At 39.2% G+C, this 18374-nt stretch overlaps 1 protein-coding gene, 1 non-coding gene and 1 pseudogene across 3 annotated transcripts in view; 1 reads left to right on the top strand and 2 right to left on the bottom strand.

Moving 5' to 3' along the window:
- Magt1 (magnesium transporter 1) overlaps nt 1-8902 on the top strand; it is a 42253-nt gene extending 33351 nt beyond the window's left edge. For both annotated transcript variants that reach the window (XM_028886389.2, XM_037198827.1), the window contains exons 9-10: nt 5373-5463; nt 7863-8902. In XM_028886389.2, coding sequence (XP_028742222.1) covers nt 5373-5463; nt 7863-7878 — 107 coding nt within the window. In that variant the 3' untranslated portion in view covers nt 7879-8902. The remainder of the gene's footprint in view (nt 1-5372; nt 5464-7862) is intronic.
- An 8672-nt stretch (nt 8903-17574) lies between these two features.
- Nucleotides 17575-17743, bottom strand: LOC114704909. Its single transcript, XR_003736331.1, has one exon. It is a non-coding gene; the product is annotated as a U1 spliceosomal RNA (small nuclear RNA).
- Nucleotides 17744-17824: 81 nt separating this feature from the next.
- On the bottom strand, nt 17825-17948 carry LOC114704911 (annotated as a pseudogene).
- Between the last annotated feature and the right edge of the window lie 426 nt (nt 17949-18374).

Below are 18374 nucleotides of genomic sequence, written 5' to 3'. Positions count from 1 at the left end.
CTAGCCTCATACTCACAGAGATACTCCTGTCTCTGCCTCCCAAGGTGTGCGCTACCACGCCCAGCTGATTTTTTTCTGTTTCTGTTTTTTTCATTTCCTTGAAAATTTCATGATATTTTTTTAACAGCTAAGTAATGCTCCATTGTTTAACTGTACCACATCTAATTCATCTACTCTTCAGTTGAGGAACATCTTGGTTTTTTTCCAGTTTCTGGTTATTATAAAGCTACTATGAACATAGTTGAGCAGTTGTACTTATGGTTGAATGGAGCTTTCTTTGGGTAAGAGTGGTATAGCTGGATCTTGAGGTAGATTGATTCCCAATTTTCTGAGAAAACTGCCATAATGATTTCCATAGTAGCTGTACAAGTTTGTACTCCCACCAGCAATGGAGGAATGTTCCCCTTGCTTCACACCCTTGGCCAGGATGAGCAATCATTTGTGTTTGATCTTAGCAATTCTGACAGTTGTAAGATGGGATCTCAAAGTATTTTTAATTTGTATTTCCCTGCCTGATGGCTAAGGATGTTGAGTATTATTTTATTTCTCAGCTATTTTCTTTTCCTCTATTGAGAATTCTGTTTAGATCTGTACCCCATTTTAAAAATTGGATTATTTCTTTTCTTGATATCTAGTTTCTTGAGTTCTTTATATTATTCTGGATATTATCCTCTACCTGATATGGCATTGGTGAAAATATTTTGCCGTTCTATAGGCTACTGATTTGGCCCCTTGATGGTGTCCTTTACCTTACAAATGTTTTCAGTTTCATGGAAGTCCCATTTACTAATTGTTAATGTCAGTGCCTGTGCTGTTGGTGTTCTGTTCAGGAAGTTGTCTCCTGTGTCTGTGTGTTCAAGGCTGTTCCCCACTTTCTCTTCTATCAGGTTCAGTGTGTCTGGTTTTATGTTGAGGTCTTTGATCCACTTGGACTTGAGTTTTGTGAAGGGTGATAAATATGGATCTATTTGCATTATCTACATGCAGATATTCAGTTTGACCAGCACCATTTGTTGAAGATGCTTTCTTTTTCTCCATTGTATAATTTTGGTTCCTTTATCAAAAATGAGGTATCTATAGGTGTATGGGTTTATGTCTGGATCTTTAATTCAATTCCATTGATCAGTCTGTTTTTCTGCCAATACCACGTGGTTGTTTTGTTGTTGTTTTTTACTATAGTTCTGTAGTAGAGTTTGAGATCAGGGATGGTGATACCTCCAGCAGTTCTTTTATTGTTCAAGATTGCTTTTAATCTATCCTGGGCTTTTTGGTAGGATAACTATTTTTACTATGTTGATCCTACTTACTGATCCATGAACATGAGAGGTCTTTTTATCTTCTTGATATCTACTTCTATTTCTTTCTTCAAAGACTTGAAGTTTTTGTTTTGGTTTGGGATTTTGTTTGTTTGTTTTTTGTGGGGGAGTTCAAGACAGGGTTTCTCTGTCTAATAGATCCCTGGCTGTCCTGGAACTTGATTGTAGACCAAGCTGGCTTTGAGCTCACAGAGATTCCCCTGCCTCTGCCTCCTGAGTGCTGGGATTAAAGTAATGTGCCACCACACCTGGCTAGACTTGAGGTTTTCATTTTGCAGGTCTTTTGCTTGCTCTGCTACTCCAAGCATATTTTATATTATTTGTGGTTATTGTGAAGGGAGTTGTCTCCCTGATTTCTTTCTCAGTTCATTTGTATACAGGAGGGCACCGATTTTTTTGGAGTTAATCTTATATCCAGCCACTTTACTGAAAGTATTTCTGAGCTGTAGGAGTTCCCTGGCAGAATTTTTGGGGTCACTTATGTGTACTATCATATCATCTGGGAATAGCAATACTTTGACTCCATCCTTTCCAATTTGTATCCCCTTGATCTCCTTTAGTTGTCTTATTATTGCTCTAGCTAGAACTTCAAGTACTATATTGAATAGATAGGGAAAGAGTGGACAACCTTGCCTTGTTCCTGATTTTAGTGGAATTGCTTTGAGTTTCCCTCCATTTAATTTGATGTTGGCTATAGACTTGCTGTAAATTGCTTTTATCATGTTTAGGTGTAGATGGATGAATCTCTCCTGCCCACTATTCCCAAATACCCAGCAGCTACTTCCCAAATAATTGACTTGGAGGCTTAATGTAAATTATAGATGCCCAGCCAATAGCTTAGGCTTGTTACTAGCTAACTCTTACACTTACATTAACTCATAATTCTTATCCATGTGGCTTGGTATCTTTTCTCAGTATGACATTCTCATCTTATTTCTCTGCATTTGCCGGCAACTCTCTGGCTCTGCCCTTCCTCTTCCCAGAATTTTGGCTCTCCTGCCTAACTTTATCCTGTTCAGCTATTGGCCAGTCAGTTTATTTATTAAACCAATCACAGTGACATAACTTCACAGTGTAAAAAGGGATTATTCCACAACATTTAGGTATGTTCCTTGTATCCCTCCTCTCTTCAAAACTTATGAAGGGGTGTTGGATTTTTTAAGGCTTTTTCACCGTCTAATGAGAAGAAAATGTGGGGTTATTTTCTTTCAATTTGTTTATGTGTGGATTACATTGATAGATTTTTGTATGTTGAACCATCCCTGCATCTCTGGGATGAAGCCCACTTGATCATGGTGGGTGATCTTTTTGATGTGTTCTTCAGTTTGTTTTGCAGGTATTTTACTGATTAATTTTGCATCAATGTTTATGAGGGAAATTGGACTGTAATTCTCTTTTTTTGTTGAGTCTTTCTGTGGTTTGAGTATCAGGGTGACTGTGGCCTCATAAAATGAATTGGGCAATGATCCTATTTCTCTTTTGTGGAATAATTTGAGGAATATTGGTATTAGCTCTTCTTTGAAAGTCTGGTAGAATTCTGCCCTAAAACCATCTGGCCCTGGACTTTTTTAGGTTGGGAGACGTGTAATGACTGCTTCTATTTCAGTAGGGGTTATAGGTCTGTTTAAATTGTTCATCTGATCTTGATTTAACTTTGTAAGTGCTACCGATTGAGAAAATTATCCATTTCTTTTAGATTTTCCAATTTGGTGGAGTACCAGGTTTTTTTTTTTTTGTTGTTGTTGTTGTTTTTGTTTTTTGGTTTGGTTTGGTTTGGTTTGGTTTGGTTTGGTTTGGTTTGCTTGGTTTGGTTTTTCAAAATAGGGTTTCACTGTGTTGCCCTCGATGTCCTTGAACTTGATCTGTAGACTAGTCTGTCTTGGAATTCACAGAGATCCACCTGCCTCTGCTTCCTGGATGCTGGGATTAGAAGCATATGCCACCTCCACCCCACCCCAGCTTTTTCTTTCCTTTTTTTTTTTTTTTGGTGGGGGCGGTGTACAGTTTTTTTAAAGTACGTCCTTGGGCTGAAGAGGTGGCTCAGAGGTTAAGAGCACTGGCTGCTCTTCCTGAGGACCAGAGTTCAATTCCCAGCAACCACATGGTGGCTCACAACCATCTATAATGAGATCTGGTGCCCTCTTCTAGCGAGTGTATACATAATAAATAAATGAATGGATGAATGAATGAATGATTAAATGAATAAATAAATAAATAAAAATATATTAAAAAATAAAGTACATCCTTATGATTCTCTGGATTTCCTCTGTGTCTGTTGTTATGTCCCCCTTTTCATTTCTGATTTTATTTAGATATTGTCTCTCTGCCTTTTCGTTAGTTTGGATAAGAATTTGTCTATCTTGTTGATTTTCTCAAAGAACGGAGTCTTAGTTTCATTAATTCTTTGTATTGTTCTCTTCGTTTCTATTCATGGATTTCAGCCCTCAGTTTGATTTTTTTTTCCTGCAGTCTACCTCTCTCTTGCTTGCTTCTCTTTATTCTAGAGCTTTCAGGCTTGCTGTCAAGTTGCTAGTATGAGCTCTCTCTGGTTTCTTTATGTAGGCACTTTGTGCTATGAACTTTCTCCTTTGCACCGCTTTCCTTGTGTCCCACAAGTTTGGGTATGTTGTGTGTTTATTTTCATTGAATTGTAGGTGCACCACCGCCTGGCATCTTTTTTTTTTTTTTTTTTAAGATAGTCTCACTATATAGACCTGACTAGCTTGGAATTTGCTATGTAAAAAGAGCATGCTTGCATCTGAACTCCCCATGTAGATCAAGGTGGCCTTGAACTGCCGGTTTTATACTTTACCTCCTGAGTATTGAATTACCTGTGTGCTCCACCACACAGGCCTTTCTTTAAGATTTATTTTTAAGGGTTGGGGATTTAGCTCAGTGGTAGACCGCTTGCCTAGCAAGCACAAGGCCCTGGGTTCGGTCCTCAGCTCCAGTAAAAAAAAAAAAAAAAGATTTATTTTTATAATGCTTAATTATATGTCAGTCTGTGTTTGTCTGTGTATGGGTATGCGCATGTGAGTATAGGTGCCCTTGGAGGCCAGAGGTGTTGGATCCCTCCTGGAATTGGGGATTACAGGTGATTGTGAACTACATGATAGGAGTGCTTGGAGGTAAATTTGTGTCCTCTGCAAGAGCAGTCCATACTGCTGACTGCTGAGCCATCTCTCCAGCTCTGTGCTTGGCCTTTTTTGTCTTTTGGAGATGATCTCACATAGGCCAAGCTGATCTCACACTTAGTATGTAGTCTAAGCTAGTCTTGAACACCTGCTATTCATAACTCCTCTGCACAAGTGGTGGGATTACAGACATAAGACAATAGTTTAACATTAAATCATTGAAGGCTGTCATGCTTTTATTTAATTAATTTGTCTTTTTTATCTCTCTAGACAGGGTCTTGCTATGCAGCCCTGGTTAGCCTGGAACTTGCTTTATAGACTGACCTGGCCTTATATCCTGCTGCCTCTGCTTCTGCCTCATGAATCCTGGGATTATACGCATGTACCACCATGTCTAGCGAGTATGATATATTTAAAGAAATGTATTGTTTCATTTGATTAAATTGCACAGGTACATAAATAGACTATTGCAATGTAGTGGAGTAAGCTTATGAGCAATGCAAACTCTGCAAGATTAAAAAGATGTGAGCTGGGCATAGTGGCAGATGCCTTTAATTCCAGCACTTGGGAAGCAGAGGCAGGCAGATCTCTGTGAGTTTCTGGTGAGTCCCAGAACAGCCAGAGCTACACAATGAAACCCTGTCTGGGGCGGGCGGGAGGCAGGGTGGGGATGAGAGTGACTCTCAGAGAAGCCCATACCTATGCTCTGTGATGTGCCTGTCTTCCAGGGCACCTCTCTTCCTCCTAACCTTGTCCTCAGAATCCATAGTAAAATGATAAACCCTATCGCTTATAATAGAGCTTAAATCTATTGGAAAGCTGTTTCTTAGTACAATTTCCTCTTTGGAAGTATGAAGCCTACACTGTGCTGGTGATTTAGTAGGTTCAACCTGATGAATTTTACTCTTTTTTTTTCTCACAGTGATGTGTGTGGCTGGAATTGGACTTGTTGTGTTATTCTTCAGTTGGATGCTTTCTATCTTTCGATCAAAATACCATGGCTATCCATACAGGTATATTCTTATTTTACCTATACTTAAAATACTTAGAATTAGTATTATATTGCTTTATAATATTTTGGATTTTTTGTTTTGTTTTTCTTTCTTTTTTTTTTCAAGACAGGGTTTCTCTGTGTAGCAGTCTTGGCTGTCCTGGAGCTCACTCTGTACACCAGGCTGGCCTTGAACTCACAGGGATCCTGTTGCCTCTGCCTTCCAAGGCAGTAAGTTCCAGGACAGCTAGAGCTATTACACAGAGAAACCCTGTCTCAAAAAACCAAATAATAATAATAATAATTAATAATAATAATAATAATAATAATAATAATAAAATTAAAAAAAACTTACAAACAAAACTCCTTATAACCCCACAAAAGAAATCCAAGGGCTGGGACTAAAGGCGTGTACCACTGCACAGCCTGTAATATTTTATTGCTTAGCTTTTTATTCCTTCATATTGAAAAGTCTCTTGACTTCTACTTTTTTTCTGTTTTGTTTTTGTTTTTGTTTGCAACAGGATCTCACCTACCCCAGGCTAGCCTTAAACTCCTGATCCTCTTGTCTCTATCACCCAAGTTCTGGAATTACAGGCATACACTACCATACTCAGCCTTTTGGAGGGGTCCTTTTATTTAAGAGTGTGTTTTATGTGTTGGTGGTGGGTTTTTTGTGTATCCCTCACTAGCTTGTAACTCATTATGTAGACCAGACTGCTTATGAACTTGGTAACAGTGCTTCTGCATCCCAAGTGCTGGTACTAGGGGCATGTACCTCCCCTGGCCTAGTCTGTGTGGTGTTCTCGTTCTCTCCCTCTGTCCCTCTGTCCCTCTTTCCCTCTCTCTCTCTCCCTCTCCCCCTCTCCCCCCCCTCTTTGAGATGGGGCCTCCAAATCATAGAGATCTGCCTGTGTTTGCCTCCCAGTGCTGGGCTTAAAGGTTGTATATCACCATGCCCAGCTGTCTGGTGATTTCTTTGTGGGGGTTATAAGGAGTTTTGTTTGTAATGTTTTTTTTATTTTATTTTATTTTATTTTTTGGGTTTTTCGAGACAGGGTTTCTCTGTGTAATAGCTCTAGCTGTCCTGAAACTTACTTTGTAGACCAGGCTGGCCTCAAACTCACAGAGATCCAACTACCTTTGTCTCCCAAGTGCTGGATCAAAGGTGTGTGTCACTATCACCCAGTTTTGTTTGTGAGTTTTAAAAAATATTTTATTTTTTTATTTGTGTGTGAGAGAGAATATATATACTGCATGTGTGTAGAAGCCAGAAGAGGACATCATTTCCCCTGGAGCTGGGTTAGAGTTATAAGACGCTCTATGTGAGTACTAGAAACTGAACTCAGGTCCTCTAGAAGAGCAGCAAGCACTCTTAATCACTGAGCCATCTCTCTGAATCCTTGATATTTTGTTTATTTGTTTTGTTTTGTGTGTCCGTGTGTGTTTTAAGAAGTGGCGTCATGTTTTCTGGAGCTGGAGTTATAGGTGCTTCCCAACACCCATGTTTTGTCAGGCGGCTCACAGCCATCTGTAACTCCAACTCCAGGGTACCCAATGCCTCTAGCCGCCGAGGGCACTTGCACTCCAACTCCAGGGTACCCAATGCCTCTAGCCGCCGAGGGCACTTGCACTCATGCACACATACTCACATGCAGACACATACATAACACATAATTAAAATTAATAAATCTTTAAAAAAATCAGAAAAGGAAACAGCTACATAGTTTGAAATGTTCATAGAGATCGCTGTTGCTAGGGGAGGAAATTGTTATATTTTAGGTTCTTGGTTTTGCTGTTATAGGGAACTAAAATGGTGGCTGGACTGTGGTGGTTCTATAATCTGAGTATTGGTTAACATAATTTTAATTTTTTAAAGATTTATTTCTATCTGTTTGAGTATTTTACCTGCATGTATATATGTGTGTGTAGCACATGCAGGCCTGGTGCCCACAGAGGTCAGTGAAGGGTTTTAGGACCCCTGGAACTGGAGTTACCAGAAGTTGTAAGTTGCCATGTGGGTGCTGGGATTGAACCTGAGTCTTCTGCAAAAGCTGTAAGTTCTTTTAACTGCTGAGCCACCACTTCAGCTTCTATAATTTCTGTTTTAATACATCATCCTATGGTATACCACTATGAATACTGAGCCAGGTATGGTTATTACAAACCTATAATCCCAGCACTCAGAGGCAGAGGCAGGATCACATCTGGATTATCTTTGGCTATATAATGAGTTTGAGGCCAACTTGGACTATCTGAGACACTGTCTCAAAAAAAAAAAAGAAGACTACTGGGTCTTTCAGTGTTTCTCTTTTTGTTATTGATACTCAGGTCATGGTACGTATATTAAAATCAACATACTATGTATTTATAAGAAGTTTTCTATCAGAGACTAATATATTGTTATATATTTTGTTTCAGCTTTCTGATGAGTTAAAGAGGATTACAGAGACACATATAAACTGTGTGGTAATAATGGAAACTGAAAAATAAGAAATATGTGGTGTTTGAAGAAGAATGCAACTCATGTATTTTGTATTACCTCTTTTTTGTCAAGTGATTTAAATAGTTAATCATTTAACCAAAGATGTGTAGTGCCTTAACAAGCAATTATAAGATCATGAAGTATTTGGAATTATTCTCCTCTTAACTTTCCCTTCCCTATGAACGTAAGAAACATTTGATTTTTGTAGAATTAAGTACTTTATAAAAATTTAAAACTACTACTTCATTTTACTTAGAGCAAAACTTGAAACTACTTTAGTTAACTTTTGGTCATCTGATTTGATCTTCTCCGAGGTTGGGGATGGAAGGTTCTGAGCAGGAATTTCCACCTCTGCCTATTACAAACAACTGCATCTGGAAGGCATCATTAGTTTTCTTCTGGGCAGGTGTATGAGATTTACATCTTTCCTTTTGGGCCAAGGTATCATATGCACTATGTGAACTTCTGAAAATGGACCATGTAGCCTTTGGAAAGTTAAATCTGTCTTCTTCTTCCTGTATCTTTCCTACTGAAATCAGAGCTACATATGCCTTTTTTATACATTAAGAAGTACCTCTAACTACAAGCCTATAATTTCTGCATGAATGTGCTATAACTACCTTGTACATGGAAAGACTTCTGATTCATTATGTTTCTAGTTTTATTTAAAGGCCCTTCTAATAATAATAATTTGTTGCTAAAAATCAGTATAACTTATAAGTGGTCTCAAATGTTTGTGTAAGTTAGTTAGACATTGTCGTTGATCTCATTTTTACCTAACAGAAAAATAAGCTGAGTTGTGTTCATGGAAAGGACTTTCTTAGAAAGAGAAAAGAAAACCATGAAATGTCGATTTGCTGCCTATGGATAGAAATGAAACGTTTTGCCAGGCTTATGGCAGACATAGGCTGATCTTTGTGAGTTTGTGGCCAGCCTGGACTACATAGTGAGACTCTGTCTCAAAGAAAAAAAAAGAGAGAAAGAAAGACAGAAAGAAAAGAGAAATGAAATGTTTTCAACCTGAGGTTGTAGCTCAGTGGTAGAGTGCTGGCCTAGCATGAGTAACACTCTGGGTTCAATCCTCAGTGCCACAAGAAAAAGGAACTATTTCTTAAAACCTGGTCTGTGAATTCTGTTCATTTGTTTGTTTTTAAAGAATTTTCCTTGAAACCTGGGCTCTTTTTTAAATAAGTATTCCTTGAAGCCTGCTCTGGCTTTTGTTTTCTTTTATGTGTTTGTTTTCTAAAAGAGATGTTTCTTGAAACCTGGTCCTTTTCCTTTGTTTTTGCTTTTTTGAGATATAGCACTGGCTGGTCTTGAACTCCCTTATGGAGACCCGACTCACCTCCAGCTCACATTGATCCTCATGTCTCAGCTTCCCAAGTGCTGGATTACAGGCATGCACCACCATTGACCCTGATCTGCTTTGTGCTATCGTTTTAGAGACACAAAGAATCAGGGTGTGCACGTGTCTCAGCTCTTAGCTGCCCTGGTGGCTGAACTGGGATCCCTGCAGTCCAAGAATTTGAGACACAGTCTAGCATCCTATCAACACCCCATTTCAAAAATATGCCTATAATAAAATTGTGAAGGGATTGTGTTTGAATTTTGTCTTTTTTTTCTGATAGCAGAAATAACCATATAAGCTAACTAAATTTCCATGAGGAATATTTAAGTCATGGTTATAATATGTCTAACTCTGACCTCCACCAGGGTTGTGAAGAGTAATTGGAAATGCCACTGTTATGAACATGTGGGGTTGGGATATAGCTCAGTGGTGGAGCACTTGGCTAGTATGTGTGAGACCCTGGTGTGAGTTCAATCCCCAGCACCACAAAAAAATGAGAATTGTAACTGAAAAAATGTAAAGAATATTAGAAATACTGCATTTAAAAGATACAGTGTTGGGTATGTGCTTCCATTGATGCAGTGTTTGCCTGCCACCATACAGGAAGCCTGGGGTTCAATCCACTACATCACATAACCCAGATGTGCTGGTGCATGCATGTAATCCCTCAGGAGACAGACAGGGAGATCAGAAGTTCAAGCTCATCCTTGGGTACATAGTGAGTTTAAGGCCAGCCTGAGCTACATGAGACCCTATCCCAAAGACAAAAACAAAAGATACTATGACTGTTTCCTGCTATCATGTAATAGCCCTCCCTTATCTTATATAGTAGAGGTTTGTGGAAAGAAGACATAATTGGCCTAGAAGAAATGTTTTACATGGGGTTTTTTGTTGTCATCGTTACAAATTTGATGAATAAGAGGATACAGTTGACTGTTCCTTATAAATTGAGTGATTCTGCTATTCTTGTACTTGTCTCTGCCAAATGCATTTAGGCTGTGGTTTTCAGGAAACTTGTGCGACACTGCCCTGACTTGTAAGGTTGAACTGGGCAGTACTCCCGCTGTGTATCTGTAGCTCCAGGTCATCTTCCATGGTCAATGTTCTGTCTGTTTTCTCTCTGTTAAGAGCAACATTCTTCAGCACGAAGAAAAGCGTGCTCTGGCTAAAATCTGTGGAAAGCAGATTTTCTCGCTTAAAATAGTGTTACTTTGGGGGAAATTTTAAATTTAGTTTTTATCTGAAGTGCCTTAAGTAGATTCTTAATTTACTTTTCTAGTACTGGTTTAAATATAATTCATTACATATTTTTAATATACTGTTCAAAAGTGATACATTATTATGGCAAAGATAAGCAAATGTCTGGCTTACTGCTTCCTATCAATAAACTTTTACAATCTAAATTCCAGGTGTTTGATTCTCTGTTGTAGTCATTTCTCTTCTGTTACTGTTAGACAATACTCTGACTAGGGCGCCTAAGGGAGAAAGGGGAGTACATTATTGAGAAGGCATGGCAACTAGAGCATGAAGCCCACAGGCAGTCTGGAAGCAGGAGGAGAGCCAGGCTATATAACCCCTAATGATGACCTCTAGCAAGACTACCTTTTAAAGCTTCCACAGCCTCTGGGTGGTGGTGGCGGTGGCACACGTCTTTAATCCCAGCACTTGGGAGGCAGAGGAAGGCACATCTCTGTGAGGCCACCCTGGGCTACAGAGTGAGTTCCAGGACAGGCTCCAAAGCTACACAGAGAAACCCTGTATCAAAATACCAAAAAAAAAAAAAAAAAGCTTCCACAGCCTCATACTACCACTGGCTAGAGACCAAATAAATGAGCCTGTGAAGGCATTTCCCACTCAAACCATGGCACCTCTCTATAGAGGGGTCAATTTGAAATAGCAAAAGGGGATTTTTAAACTGGTGGTGGTGGCACACACCTTTAATCCCAGCACTCGGGAGGCAGAGGCAGGTGGATCTCTGTGAGTCTGAGGCCAGCCTGGACTACACAGAGAAACCCTGTCTCAAAAGGGTGTGTGTGTGTGGGGGGATTCTTAATTAGAATATTCCATCTTAAATATATAATTAAATTTGCCTAAAATTCTTAACTGTCCTACAACAGTGCATTTCACAGAACAGCTTCCTTAATCACCTCTAGATTAAGATACTCTCTTCTGTTAGGTGTGATGACACATGCCTTTAATCCCAGCACTGGGAGATGGAGGCAGGCAGATCTCTGTGAGTTGGTCTACATAAGAGTTCAGGCTAACCAAGTCTCAACCCCTGCCTAAAAAAAAAAGAGATATACATCTCCTAGAATTCAGCACAGAGGCACAGGCCTGTAATCAAAGCGTTGGGAGATTGGGGCAGAGGATCATAAATTCACAACATCTCATAAAAGTGCACATTTTTGTAGTTATGGTAGCACATACCTTTAATCCCAGGACTCAAGAGACAGAGGCAGGTGGATATCTGAGTTTAAGGCCATCCTGGTCTACAGAGTGAGTTCCAGGAGAGCCAGGGCTACATAGTGAAGTACTGTGTCAAAAGAGAAGATAGTATTGAAAGCCAAAGCCAGAAAGACATTAGGTATGCTTAAATTAGTGCCTTCATTTGCTCTGCAGAAGAAAACCTGCCCTAGAAAAATGAAGCAATTTACTGAAGGTTATGCCAAGGAAATGCTTAGAGATTTCCCATTTTGCTGAATATACCCTATGGATTATATTTCACTTGCAGATGCAAATTGCTCTCTGGAGACCATAGTCCACCTTGATTGCTTCCCTGACATCCAGATTTCTGGAAGAAGTCCTAATGAAAAAGGCATTTCTCTAGAGAGCCTGGATCATGCAGGTGCCCTAAAGGAGGGAGTTTGGATTGACACTCTTTTGTCTGTAAAAGTAGAATGTAGGTGAGGAGACAGACTTTTGCCAGAAAAGGAAGCCAGAGAAGTAATAACCTAGAGATGCTTCTGAACGTTGTGCAGAAGTGTCCCTTAAACCTGGCGTTCTCTTTTTGCTTCATGAAGCTGAAGAGGTAAAATGCCAGTGTACATTAGCATAACCCCTGTAATCCTAGCACTTGGAAGGCTGAGAGAAGCTGGAGAGTGAGAAGTTCAAGGTTAGCCTCTGCTGCACAGTTTGCTCCCAGCTGTCTGTAACTCCATTTCCACAGGATCCAGGGTCCTTCTGTGGCCAAAACTAATCTTAGAAATGGTAAGATATTTGAGAAAAATTAAGTACCAAGGAAATAAAATTGCCAATCAATAAGTGGGCAAATAACTGAATAGACAGTTTTTTTTAAAAAAAAAGCACAAATGGCCAATAACTATTTTTAAAGGTGTTCAATTCAGGGCTAGAGAGACAACTCATAAAGAAAAGCATTTGGGTTTAGAGAGATGGCTCAGTGGTTAAGAGCACTTGCTGCTCTTCCAGAGGACCCAGGTTCAATTCCCAACACCCACATGGCAGTTCACATTTGTCTGTAACTCCAGTTCCAGGGGATACAACTCCCTCACACAGACATACAAGCAGGCAAAATACCAATGTACATAAAATAAAAATAATTTTAAAAAATGTATTCAATTCAATATTTCTAGCCATCAGTGAAATGCAAATTAAAACTACTTTGATAAAGTACCTCACCCTAGTCAAAATGACTGTCATCAATAACTCTAACAATAAATGTTGGAGAAGATGTGGAGAACCTTATTCACTGTTGGTGGGTGCAAATTAATACAGCCAATATGGAAATCAGTTTCAAGAGGGCTGGCGAGATGGCACAGGCTGATCTTGCAGAGGTTCCTGAGTTCAATTCCCAGCACCACATGGTGGCTCACAACCATTTGTAATGAGATCTGGTGCCTTCTTCTGGCATGCAGGCAGAACATTATACATAATAAATAAATCTTTTTAAAAAATTAAAAAATACCCTAGCGTGGTGGTACGCACATTCAATCCCAGCATTCAGGAGGCAGAGGCAAATGGATCTCTGAATTTAAGGCCAGCCTGATCTACAAATCAATTTCCAGCTCAGCTAGAGTACACAGTTTGACATTGTGTCAAAAAAAAAATAAAAATAAAAAACAGAACTACTAAGCCAGGCAGTGATAGCACACAATTTTAATCCCAGAACTCAAGAGGCAAGGCAGGCAGATATCCATGAGTTTGAGGCCAGCCTGGTCTACAGAGTGAGTTCCAAGACAGCCAAGGCTACACAGTGAAACCCTGTCTCAAAAAAAGTTAAGTAAATAAATGAAAATAGAACTACAATATAACCGAGCTATTTTGCTTCTGAGCATATACCCAGAGAACTCTGTACTCTACCATAGAAACATTTGTACCCCCGTGTTTGTTGCTGCTTTATTCATTACAGCAAATAATTGAAATCAATCTAGTTGTCCATCAATAGATGAATGGATATGTGTGTGTGTGTGTGTGTGTGTGTGTGTGTGTGTGTGTGTGTGTGTGTGTATAATACTTAGCTGTAAAGAAAAATGAAGTTGAAAATTTGCAGGAAAATGGATGGAATTTGAATCTATAATGTTAAACAAGGTCACACAATCTCAATATGAAGAAAACCACGTGTTCTCTCTCATAGGTAGAATAAAGCCAATATTACATGTCCATGTGTAAACAAATGTGCATGTGAGTACCATTACTGCCAGGAGACCAACTTCCAGCAGCGCAGGGCTCAAAAGGAATCCACGGAGTTGTCATGAACTAAGACTTTTCTATCTGAGACTTTTCTATCTCTCTTGATAGTTTCTTTCAGATCTTTTCTTTATTCTTTTGCATTCTCTATTCTTTATTCACCTGATGATTACCTTCTCTCATTCTTGATGTTTCCCTTCTAGTTCTTCTAATTCTCTCATTCCTGATGTTTTCCTTCCAACTCATTTTAACTCTCATTCTTGATGTTTTCCTTTGTAGCCCATTTTAATTCTCTTTACCTCTATCTCTATTCTTTCCCTTACAACTTTTTACCCAGCAAAATCTTTCAGGCAAAACAAAAATTACAATATGATTTCATTTTGTTTCTCAAACGAATGATTACAATGAATACAAATAAAAGATACAGGGCCTGAGGGTTAGTACCAGAAGCAAGACTATTTATGGGCCTATTAGGGTGGAAATTAAAGTAGTTAATAATAGCCATTTTATCTCTATGTCAGGGAGTTTTCTTTTGACCCAGCATTTCAGCCTTATCTGAAGAGGGAACATGGGACAACATATTCTCTTCTATAACTGCTTCGAGCTGGCATTGGGGTGCCATTGTCAGGGCCCCCAAAATGGTGAAAGGCTAGTCAAAGACTGGGCAATGGGGCATTTGTCAGAAGCATGTGGCTGTCTGACCCCATAGAGACAAGGAAGAACCATGTTGGCTGGGCTGGTCCATGTCAGCTTTTAGCAAGTCTGGAGCTCACAGTCTGAAGCAGTGTAGTCAGCAACTGAAGCTTGGAGGTGACTGCCAGCCAAGTGGAAATCTGTTGAGACAAACTTAAACTAGGAAAAGAAGTTAAAATTTATGAACTTATTTGGTACCCTTAGGTCCATACCCTTAGTAATGGGGAAAAGCAGGAGTCCCAAGACCAGGAGAGAAGAAAAATACCATCCTTAGGAATACTTATCTGGGGTCCTTCCCACATCTGTGAAGTAGATCTAGATTTTATGACTCTTTTAATCCTCTGAGGCCTACTTACAAAATGACATAAAAACTTTAGATACATTAGTATTACCAATCTGTACTGAAATTCATATTGTAGACAAAGCAGGTAATGGATATCTGTAAAGCAGCAAAGTAGACTCATACCTTTGAGTCTGAACAAGAAATACAGATTTGGGTTAAAAGCTTGTATTTTTTTCTATCCAGAGAGCCAGGTATAAGTTGGATAGAGATTTTTGACCTGATGAGAAGCACTTCAAGGTTTATATTTAGATATATTTAGGTGGTATCTAAAATGTTGAGCTTGTGGCTGAACAGTAAGTAGTCATTGCTTTATCAGCTTATCAGAACTCTATTAAATGTTAAGCTCTAAACTGTTATTTCATAAAACAGAAGAGCAATCTGAAACATTTATCTTAAATTATTTTGTTGAGATCCTTAAAGCTTAGAAGCTTTTTTATCCTCAGACCTTTTTTAGACTGATATCTGAACCTTTATGACTTATTTAAACTTTTATATCTTAGAACATTTTTAAAAAATGAACTAACAAGCTGGCTATAGCCTTGCAGAAGGATCTGGTTATAGCTAACCTAGCTGTCAGTACTACCAGAGATTTGAGAAGGATAAATTATATCTGAGTGCAGACCAAGCAGCTTTCAATTCTAGAAATGACAGGGACCAGTCCATACCCAGGTTTCCATAGCATTGGAGGTACCAGTCAGAACAGCATCAATCTTCTTCCGCCATCAGGCCCATAAGGTAAAGTATCTTTCCTGTGAAATAGGGACATGGAGGACTGATCTTGATTTGTCCAGGCAAAAGGGTGCAATCAATTCCAGTGTCCTGCTGCTTGTCCATAGTCTGGGCTGGGTTCTGGTGGCAGGCATTGCATTGGGGCATCTTGCTCTGTGGTCAGCGTTGCCATAATTCAGGCAGAGACATTGTGGTGCCTTGTATGTAATCTTTGGAGACCTTTGGTCATTGCTAGGATCTGGAAGTCTGTCTGATATAATAAACTTTTAGATCAACATTTAAATGCTATATTCTGCAGATCTCTGAAGTATGAGGGCTGTCCAGGTATATCCAAATAGACAAACTTTGTTTCTAGTTACTTGTTTTAAGCTCAACCCTGAAAACACATGCAAGGGACTGAGTAAAGTTATCCCTGTAATATTACATCAGTACTTATTTACTATAATTAAAAAACTTGATTATTGGGTGGGCTGGGGGGAATGGGAGGGGGGGGGGGGGGGGAGAACAAGGGAATCCGTGGCTGATATGTAGAATTAAATTATATTATAAAATAAAATAAAATTTTTTTTTTTTTTTTTGTTTTTCGAGACAGGATTTCTCTTGTGTAGCTTTGCGCCTTTCCTGAAACTCACTTGGTAGTCCAGGCTGGCCTCGAACTCACAGAGATCCGTCTGCTCTGCTCCAATGCTGGATTAAAGCGTGCGCACACCGCCGGCTTAAAATAAAATAAAATTTTAAAAAAACTTGATTATTTATGACTGACTATTTACTTATGTTCCCTAACAGTCTACAATAAGTAGCCTCAAAAACAATGATTTTAAAATGAAGCTCTTTTACCATCAAATATAGGTTCAGTAAAGAAACCAAAATAAATCATCAATATAAAATATATATATGAATCAATGTATCCAAATAGCTTAAGCCTAACAAATGTAGCAAATACAAGGAGACTAGATAACATTCTTTGTACCTTGGGCAAGGAGAAACATTCTCCAAGTCACTGGTTTTTAACTTTTTTTAATGCTATTTTATAACTGCAGTTTTGTCATTGTTGAATCTCAATGCAAACATCTGACATACAGGTAGTCCTAGGCCACCCCTGTAAAAAGATTTTTTCCATTCCCAAATGGTGAAAACTCATGGAATCAGAAGCTATTTCAAGCCCTTTGTCAGACTGCTTAGGTCATTGTCTTGCTGCATAACAAGAAATGAACATCCAAGTTTCTGGTTAGCATTTGGAGCTTATGGCTGTGACCCTAATTTTTAGCCTTTTATTCTAAGTCCAAACATTAACAATATAGAACATTTTATGAGCTAAAAATGTCTCATAGCCTTATAAACTTAAATATTATAAAAACTGTTCTTAAAAAGATTAAGATCTCTTGAAAAACCAAAAAAAAAAAATTTAAGATCTCTCGGGGCTGGAGAGATGGCTCAGAGGTTAAGAGCACTGCTTGCTCTTCCACAGGTCCTGAGTTCAATTCCCAGCAACCACATGGTGGCTCACAACCATCTGTAATGAGATCTGGTGCCCTCTTCTGGCCTGCAGAGTTACATGCCAACAGAACACACTGTATACATAATAAATAAATAAATATTTTAAAAAAAAGATTAAGATCTCTCAAATGTCTTTCTGCAATATCAAAAATAAAATACCTTCTTTTACTTTAAGGGGTAGAAAACATGGCATCACCAAAATCTGCATAAAGTAAAACCAAGCTCCACAGTGCAAACAATCCAAAGTTTAATATCTGGGATTCATTTGTAACTCCTTTGGTGTTTTTACTTAGAGGCTTGTAATTGGAGATGACCTGGAACTCCCGATTCTCCTGCCTCCACCTCTCAAGTTCTGGGAGTACATCTTTTTCCATTATTTTTTTTTCTTTTAAAATAGGAGAAACCAAGAACACAGCCCCCCACTACCACAAATTATGCAGTTGAGTTTCCTGAATTTGTGGAAATCACAGAGGTCAGCACATCCAGAGTGCAAGGGATAGGCCTCAACCTGGGAAAACCACCTTTTTTTTTTTTTCTGAGACAGGGTTTCTCTGAGTAGTTTTGGTGCCTGTCCTGGATCTCACTGTGTAGACCATGCTGCTCTTGAACTCACAGAGATCCAAGGGGGCCATGTTCCAGCACCAGTAAGCAGCAGAACTTGGCAGCTTCAACCACAATGCCTCCCGAGTGCTGGGATTACAGGCGTGCGACACCACCGCCCGGAAAACCACCTTCTTGATCATGGTATTTCCCCTGCCAGGTAAGTATGCTGTATTGGGTTGAAAGAAAATGGCACTCAAATGGCACTATTAGGAGGTGTGGCCTTGTTGGAGGAAGTGTGTTACTGTGGGGATGGGCTTTGAGGTCTCTTTTCTCAAGCTTCACTCAGTGTGACAGACAATTGACTTTTTGTTGCCTGCAAGATGTAGCACTCTCAGCTCCGGCACCACGTCTGCCTGCACACCCATGCTCCCCATCATGATGATAATGGACTGAACTTCTGAAACTGTAAGCAAACCACCACAATTAAATGTTTTCTTTATAAAAGTTGCGTAGTCATGGTGTCTCTTCGCAGCAATAAAAACCCAAACTAAGACAAAAGTTGGTACCAGGAACTGGGGTATTGCTGTGATAGATCTGACCATGATATTGTTTGGAGGAATGTGTACTTTGATACTTTGGGTTAAGAAAGCA

The sequence above is a fragment of the Peromyscus leucopus genome, chromosome X (assembly GCF_004664715.2).
Source record: "Peromyscus leucopus breed LL Stock chromosome X, UCI_PerLeu_2.1, whole genome shotgun sequence".
Lineage (NCBI taxonomy): Eukaryota > Metazoa > Chordata > Mammalia > Rodentia > Cricetidae > Peromyscus > Peromyscus leucopus.
The sequence above is the reverse complement of the archived record's forward strand: the minus strand, read 5'-3'. Positions and strand labels throughout refer to the sequence as shown.